Raw genomic sequence first — 8,565 nt, forward strand, 5'->3', positions numbered from 1 at the left:
AGCCAGATGTTCAAGTGGGGTTTGTTTTATCGTCCTTCATCTATCCTGGGTAACTCATTATGTTGTAGAACCCATAGTAGCCAGATGTTCAAGTGGGGTTTGTTTTATCGTCCTTCATCTATCCTGGGTAACTCATTATGTTGTAGAACCCATAGTAGCCAGATGTTCAAGTGGGGTTTGTTTTATCGTCCTTCATCTATCCTGGATAACTCATTATGTTGTAGAACCCATGAGTAGCCAGATGTTCAAGTGGGGTTTGTTTTTTCTGAACAGAAAATTGTCAGTTTCTCTTTTAGCACGAGCTTTGTTCCCAAAAAAAACATATCGACTAGCTTGGATGAATTTGTAATGGCTCTTGTCACATAGTTACAAAAGCTGGTAGCTTGTGATAGTTATGGGACATTGTCTGCTTTCTGCATGTTATTATTCAATGTTTTTTGGTGCATTATTTAATTAGTATAAAAATTTTGAAACAAAAATGTTTGATAGCTGAATATACACTGAAAATGTGATGTATAAAAGCTATGTACAGCAAAAAACAACTTCTGTGTAAGATTGAAGCAAAAAATATTAAACATTCAACAGCCGAGTATAAACAAGTTTATACGTAACTTATAACTTAAGACAAGTACAGTATATGTAGACTAGTATATCCTCCGTACCTGATACTGAATGGCCAAATGGGCAAGACTATGTCCAACATCTAATGTCAAAGGTCTGGCTAGTAGTGTTACTTCAGTTGCTGTCAGTTTGCGTGCAGGATCTCCTCCTATTGCCAGATAATGTATGACAGAATTTGGATTACCTTCCAGAACACCAACACAAGCATTCAACCAAGCTTTGTCCATTTCTCTGGCATTACATCGTAATTGCCGTAACCTCCACCCTTCCAAGTAGTTGTTTGATGCTGGAGTACAACTACTAATACTTGCAAGTGCTCCAGAATTCTACCAAAATAATTATATTAACAAAAAATTATTGACTAAATAGAGAAAGATATCAACACATCATAAACCATAATTCATCAATTTAATTTTATATTAAAAATATATTCAAAGGAATGTTTGTGTAAAAAAAAGATTGTTTGTATCCTTGGGATGAACATCATTAAACATTAAATTTGTGTTGAATTGTTTAGGATCAACATTACTAAGTGGCATAAATTAGCACAATGACTTTATAAATAAATCGTAGCAGAACACACTAACCTCAAAATATGTAACATGCCAGTTGAAGGTTAACATTTCATTGATCTTATATATACCTGTTCTTAGTTAGAACATACCAAAAAATACAGGTATTATATGAAGAACAAGGGAACAAAATCGGAAAAGTGCACCCCCTAGTAGGCTGGAAGTCGCTGGGACCATTGGTGTCAACAAGTACCACAGCATGCGAAATGATGAACCCCTGAACAGGCAATGGATGGGAGTGGGAGGTTAAAGGATGGATAACAGGTATAGAGGATGGAGCATGCTGAGACAAATGAGCAACTAAAGTGAAAGGGTTGAGTGTTGCCTTACAGATTCCACACACGTGACACCAAACATTCAGGAATATCTTCAAAAACAGACCTAAGAAAAAAAAGGAGTCATCCTCAAGTCACAATAATATGTGTATGGTAGACAAAGTTGAGACAAGACAGCGTCCCTGTCAAGGAGATTCCAACAGCAAAGAAACCACGTGAAAAGGGATAAAACCGAGGAGGATAATTGTGCCAACGTGGAGATAATGAGAGAACAGGTATCCTCTGTAAAACCCCTCAGCAGATCAGTGGAGAGCCTTAGAAAGGTGGTGTATGGATGAAAGGTACTGTAGGAGAGATGTAAGGGTAAGACTGGGAAAACTGGGCTTGGGATAAACATATAGGATTCTCAGGATGCTTGGAGTCGAGAAAGGGATTATCGGCCTGATGGCAAGACAATGCATAGTAATATGAGAACCTTGGTGGATGAAGCCCTCAACTGAAAAATGAAATGGTCAGCATGTACCATGATATTTGAAGGAGGGAAGAAAAGGTAATCAGATGATGGGGCAGTGCATAACAGGGAATGGTCAGGATCATACAAAATGAGGTTACATATAAAACGTAACAAACCCAAGAAATCATATCCAAAATGGCTGAGGAAAGCCTGGCAGATTCCTGAGGAAAAGTATGGGCATGCACAGCATCGGTAGGAGGTGGAAAAAGGCTGTCAAAATCATCCTCATCATGAACAGGTTCTATAGGGACAGGAGGAGCCTGAGTACTGTCAGGAAAAGATGGCCAATTCATGTAAAGGTCAATCTCTCTATGATGGCAGAAAAATCCTCAGCCAAAACCCCTGCTCCTGAAGCCTGTATCATGACATTTGAAGTAGTAGTAATGGTAGCTGAAGTCATGACACAGAGTTCATAATTGACTGTGAAAAAGTCAAATTCCAAGAAAAAGTATTCCTGGAAACAAAATGCCAAACCAAAGGTAAGTTTACTTCGCAATAAACTACAGTAAACAAACCGAAGAAACAAAGAACCAGACGAAACATTAAAGCACTACTTCAAAGAAAAAAAGAAGAAATCACATCAATCAGCACAAGTTCAAAATGTCTGCACTAGACAACTGCCTAATGAGAAGTGATGGTTAGGTAGAATTGAATAGAGTAAGTAATGTGCATCACATTCTTATTGGCGAAGGGTTGTTAGATAATTTACTCGCGAAGACACAGTGAACTGTGTTGATTGTGGGGTAGGTGGGAGTTTAAAGGCTAGTGGCATGGGAAAAACATTTGCATGTAGAGAGTAGCACTGAATGAGAAAATCTATTACATGAGAAGAGGTAAAGTACTATATTAAAAATACACTACATATTTCTATAATTATAAAATACCTACTTTCTTGCCTTTTGAAAGATTTCTCAAAACTATGTTGATTGTGGGGTGTGTGGGGGTTTAAAGGTTAGTGGCATGTAAAAAAATTTTGCATATAGAGGGTAGCACTGAACAAGAAAAGCCATTACGTGAGAAGAGGTAAAGTACTATATTAAAAATACACTACATATTTCTATAATTATAAAATACCTACTTTCTTGCCTTTTGAAAGATTTCTCAAAACTTTATATTAGTAACAACTTTATACCTCGACTATTTGATACACACAATCAGCTCTATTTCCTTACCTGTAGGCAGCCAGCCTCTGAACTTCTACTCAAGCCAATGTGTATTACACCACTTGGTGGGTTGCTTCTAACATTTGGAGAAATTCGTGGTGGTGCAACAGGTTCTTGGCTGGTGGAAGATGGAGGTGTATATTTTCCAACTTCAAATTCTTCAGAACCATAAGTTGCACAAGCTATCTCAGGTTTGGCATGACTTGTATGACATATAACACACTGCAGAAAGTAGTTTTTAATTAATAAAAATTATTACACATTAACACCAGATTTTTACATCCAGATACAAAAACATACAAACATTTTATATTTTGCACCTCCTGAAAAAGTAAAATAAATACTATGGAAATCTTTTAAGGAAGAGAGCTTAATAATGTGGTATCACTAACAAAATCTCACAAGTAACTCAAACTCAAACATAATAAATTCAAGAAATTTAAACTTACTGGAAATAATAAGGACTTGAAAGAAATCAAGAGAGCTGATTAAAAAGGAAGTTAAAAGGGCAAAAACCATATATGAAAGAGGGTTGGCTGAGAGAGTTAAATTAAACAATCAGAAATTCTTTAGGCATATGATGGGTGAGCAATATGTTAAGATGGGGATTGGGTCTCTTACAAATGATAGTGGGGAGGTGATCTCGGAAGATTATGAGATGGTAAACTTATTAAATTATATGTTCTCTTCAGTTTTTATGAAGGAAGATACAAGTATTATGCCTCAACCAGAGCACTTAATGATGTAAAAGATATCATTTGAAGTTCTGAAACTTTATGAGAAAAGTTGGGAAACCTAAAAAATAATAAACCCCCTGTACCAGACAACTTTTATCCCAGAGTTTTAAAGGAACTTAAAGATTTTATTTGTGAACTGCTAGCCAGTATTTGTTATAGGCCACTGAGTAGTGGAAGGGTATTAGAAGATTGTAAGTTGGCTAATCTTAAGTCTAATATTTAAAGGAGGTGATAAACATTGTCCAGGAAATTATAGGCCAGTTAGTCTTACATCAGTAGTTGGAAAGGTTTTGGAGGGTGTAATTAAAGATGCATTGCAGAGTCACTTAAAGCAGTTTGATATAGTGTCAAAGAGCCAGCATGGTTTCACTAAGGGAAAGTCTTGTTTAACAAATCTTCTGATATTCTTTGAGGATGTTACTGCAAAAGTTGATGAAGGAAATACTGTGGATTTGGTTTACCTTGATTCTCAATATGGTGCCTCACAAAAGACTTGTTACAAAAATTAAATCTGTGGGTATGGGGTAAATGTTATTAAACATGGATAGAAAATTGGCTGGAGAGTATTAATATATGGAGTTAGATCTGACTGGATTATAGTTACAAGTGGTGTGGCTCAGGGATCTGTGCTGGGTCCTTTGCTGTTTGTAATTTACGTTAATGATACTGACTCTGGAATGACTAAAAAATTTTGAAGTTTGCAGATGACATTAAGATTTTTGGGGTGGCTAACTGTATCAAAGATGCTGCAGACTTACAAAGAGATTTGGATCATTTGATGCATTAGGCTAATACGTGTCAGATGATTCAGGATTTTTTTAAATATTGCTTTATAAAATTAAGAACTTAAAATTTAGATACTATTAAAATATGGATTATTAGCTAAGATTTTATGCTATACTAATTGGTATAACATAAACAAAAAATAGTTTACTTAAAATTCAAATGTAAGTCACTAAAACCTCATGACATGCGCAGTAAATGATGCCTGGGCAGAGAAGGTTAAGGCTCCAGAAATGGACTGAAATGTTCAGGAAAATAAATATTTTTTTTTCAGTGTAAAACTGTTGCCCAAGAGGTATAAAAAACATGTAGTCTTTCAGATATTTGAAATTTTGTTTTGTAAGACTTGCATAATGATGTGTCTACATGTCAACTGGAATGAAACTAACACAATTATCCTAAGGCAGATTAAAAACAAGCAATACTTATTTAAATTTCAACTTTCAAGTATGTGCATTTGAAAGATACTTTTAGTTTAACAGCATCTGGACAACACTCATGATTGAACATACCTTCTGTGCTTTGGGCCAGTTTTCATATGTACAGGCGTGGCATGTCCATTTCATTGAATACGTTGCACACTTGTTTCTGTCATTCTGTAGATGGCCATCACATGGTTCCAAGCAAGACTTGTAATTTGAAGGCTGGCCACGTGCTGTGTCACAAACTGGACTGGTGTGATGAGGTGTTGAAGTGCAGATTCGTGGTGTCAGGCACTGCGTACATTTTGTAGACTTTGGCCAATTAAGAAAAGTACATGTACTACATGACCATTTGTTGAAAGGGTTGGATGCTGATGTACTGAAGGCACTGCTGCTTTTGCCACTAGTGTCTGTAACCAATGGTGTTATCTACTGAAACAAGTACGACATTAAATAAAACGCATTATGAAACAAGTCACATAACAAACATTAAATTGAACCACTGCAAATATTACTGTGACATCAGTCTGATCACTTCCATAAACAATGTTACACCCAATAGCTAATCCTAAGTAGTTCCAGATAAATCTATGTGTGATAAGATTACAAAATATTTTAATTTTTAAAATGCTAATAATGAAGATGTTTTGGATGTGCATACTGGAAAAAGTAACAGAATTATACACCAACATATTCAACCATCGCCAAGAAACAAGCTAGCAGGTAACTCTACACCATTCCAAAAACATGGGGAAGTTGCTGTGACTGCTCTGTCTTCTCGAAATAGAGCATAAGTAGAGTAAAGACCAACATAGCAAATCAATAGGAACACTGAAACAGTTGTGTATGACTACCAGCTACAGGACAACACTGTGGTTACAGGTAAGGTGGTCAGTTGCTATCAGATACATGACAGCAATGAGGTTACAGGTAGGGTGGCCAGTTGCTATCAGATACATGACAGCAATGTGGTTACAGGTAGGGTGGTCAGTTGCTATCAGATACAGGACAGCAATGTGGTAACAGGTAGGGTGGTCAGTTCATTACCAAATACAATAAAGCAATGTGGTTACAGGTAGGGTGGTCAGTTGCTATCTGATGAAGGACAGCAATGTGGTAACAGGTAAGGTGGTCAGTTGATTACCAAATACAATAAAGCAATGTGGTTACAGGTAGGGTGGTCAGTTGCTATCAGATACAGGATAGCAATGTGGTTACAGGTAGGGTAGTCAGTTGCTATCAGATACAGGACAGCAATGTGGTAACAGGTAGGGTCGACAGTTGACTACCAAATACAAGAAAGCATTGTGGTTACAGGTAGTGGTCAACTGACTACCAGCTACAGGAGAACAATGTGGTTACAGGTAAGGTGGTCAGTTGCTATCAGATACAGAACAGCAATGTGGTAACAGGTAGGGTGGACAGTTGACTACCAAATACAAGAAAGCATTGTGGTTACAGGTAGTGGTCAACTGACTACCAGCTACAGGAGAACAATGTGGTTACAGGTAGGATGGTCAGTTGACTACCAGGTACAGCAGAACACTGTGGTAACAGATAAGTGTCGATGACGCTTAACCCTACTTGTTATATTAATGGTAGTAATGCACTAAATAATTTTTATGTAATTAAATAATATTCTGAGCACGAAATCACTTTTTGCTCAGAATGATTTAGTAAAGGCTTTATATGTTCACAGACATGTCTTTAGTAAAAATACTTTATTACAAAATCTGATTTTTTTTTCTGTACAACAGACTTGTAATGTTTACTAAAAGTTTGCTGAATTTTGTGAAATATATCGAGTAAATTCAGAGTTTGAGTATGTAGTTTTATGGCAGTAACAAAGTTGGTAAAAATGACCAAACCTATTTATATAGAGCTAAATAAAGATTGTTTTATACTTTCCATAACATGTCAAGTCTACCCAGTTTCTTATCTTCAATTCAGATATACTCTGTAATTATTCTGTACAAATCTTGCATTATAAATTAGACCTATCTGATACCTAATCAGTAATTAGTTCATACTCAGAATACAACAGTATTAATGTAAGTCACATCAAACGTACAGTATGCTCTCCAGCTGTTTCAACAACAGACTCCAGACTAGATGCAACATGACAGACAGCAGCACGAAGCATATCTTGTACTCAAGTATTAATATTGGACAGTTGTTACATCCTACAAATCACAGAGAGAATGAATGGGCTATAACATCAAATTCACACTCAATTCTTAATGACCTGACAATATAGGCAAATATTATTTTAAAGTTATCTTGCAGTACGTACTAAATTTGTTGTCATAAATGTGTTTGAAACACACTTAATGCACTGTATGAAACAACAAAGCTGTTAGTTGTATACTACTCACACCAACTATATGCCTATACCCAAAGTTAAACCAATTCTTTATTGTAAAACTTTTCCTTTCATTACTTTTCCAAAACAAGACAACTGGGACTTACAAAGAAAGTACAGAGCAAATAAACACAAAAAATTATTAAGGGACTTTACATTAAATCATGGGCTACTGTTTATTTCTTCTGTTTTTAACCAGACAACCCCTTTACAGAGTTCGTACTTCAGCCTCACTGTATAAACCATTTAAGAAAGACAAGTGTGAGTTTACGCGTCAAACCTACTTAGCTGTACTTCAATGTACCTTTAGCAGCTTGTCTTACTTTAGACTAGTAAAGTAACCAATTAATTTTACTATGGGGAAATAAATTACATACACAGTTATCTCTTCCATACCTTGAAAATGTCTCTTTCTTGTGATGGTTCATCAGTGATAATGTGGCTTGACTTTGCTGCCAGACATATTGTACATTTCTGGGCTTTGGGCCAGTTCTCATAAGTACAAAATGGACAAGCCCATTTTTCATCTTTCTGGTTCATTGTACCCGAGAGGGTCCAATATCAGATCAGATTCTGCCACTTGCAACCATCCTTTGATTTCAATGCTGTTAAACAAAGAAAATACATTTCATTTATGCAGTCAGTTCTTTCAAAGGAGAGCAGAAATATTTGACTTGTCTAATTATGTAAGTTATTAACAATTCAATGAATAATAATAAACATCTGCCTGTCGAAAGTTTAGAACCAGAGAAATTAGTAAAAACTGTAATACTAGAGTAAATTTTTCAATGTCTTTTTCATTAAAATTTGGGTATCGGAATGGCACTTTCTGATCATTCTTACAATATTAAAAACATAGAATACATGTTTGATGACGAGGAACCCACTTTGAGACTAATAATGGTTGGAGATGGCTTGAATGGGTAATGAAGAAAAACTTTAATATAAGTTTAACATAACAGCAAATGTACAACGTTCCGACAAGGTTTTGTCATCATCAGGTACAAGTAGTTTACACTGACACGGATATATATATATATACAGTATTGAACAACAGTATTCGTGTCAGTGTAATTACTTGTACCTGATGATGACAAAACCTTGTCGAAACGTTGT

The 8,565-nt window shown here is 35.9% G+C and overlaps 1 protein-coding gene across 1 annotated transcript in view; it reads right to left on the reverse strand.

Moving 5' to 3' along the window:
* Positions 1-8,565, reverse strand: part of LOC106472280 (ubiquitin thioesterase zranb1-B-like) — a gene marked incomplete at its 3' end in the record, with an annotated part of 29,532 nt that overhangs the window by 16,145 nt on the left and 4,822 nt on the right. The window contains exons 2-5 of the mRNA XM_013932910.2: positions 7,846-8,054; positions 5,178-5,516; positions 3,155-3,367; positions 663-947 (exon numbers count right to left, since the gene is read on the reverse strand). Coding sequence (XP_013788364.1) covers positions 663-947; positions 3,155-3,367; positions 5,178-5,516; positions 7,846-7,989 — 981 coding nt within the window. The remainder of the gene's footprint in view (positions 1-662; positions 948-3,154; positions 3,368-5,177; positions 5,517-7,845; positions 8,055-8,565) is intronic.

The sequence above is a fragment of the Limulus polyphemus genome, unplaced genomic scaffold (genome assembly GCF_000517525.1).
Source record: "Limulus polyphemus unplaced genomic scaffold, Limulus_polyphemus-2.1.2 Scaffold5214, whole genome shotgun sequence".
In the NCBI taxonomy this organism is placed as follows: Eukaryota; Metazoa; Arthropoda; class Merostomata; order Xiphosura; family Limulidae; genus Limulus; species Limulus polyphemus.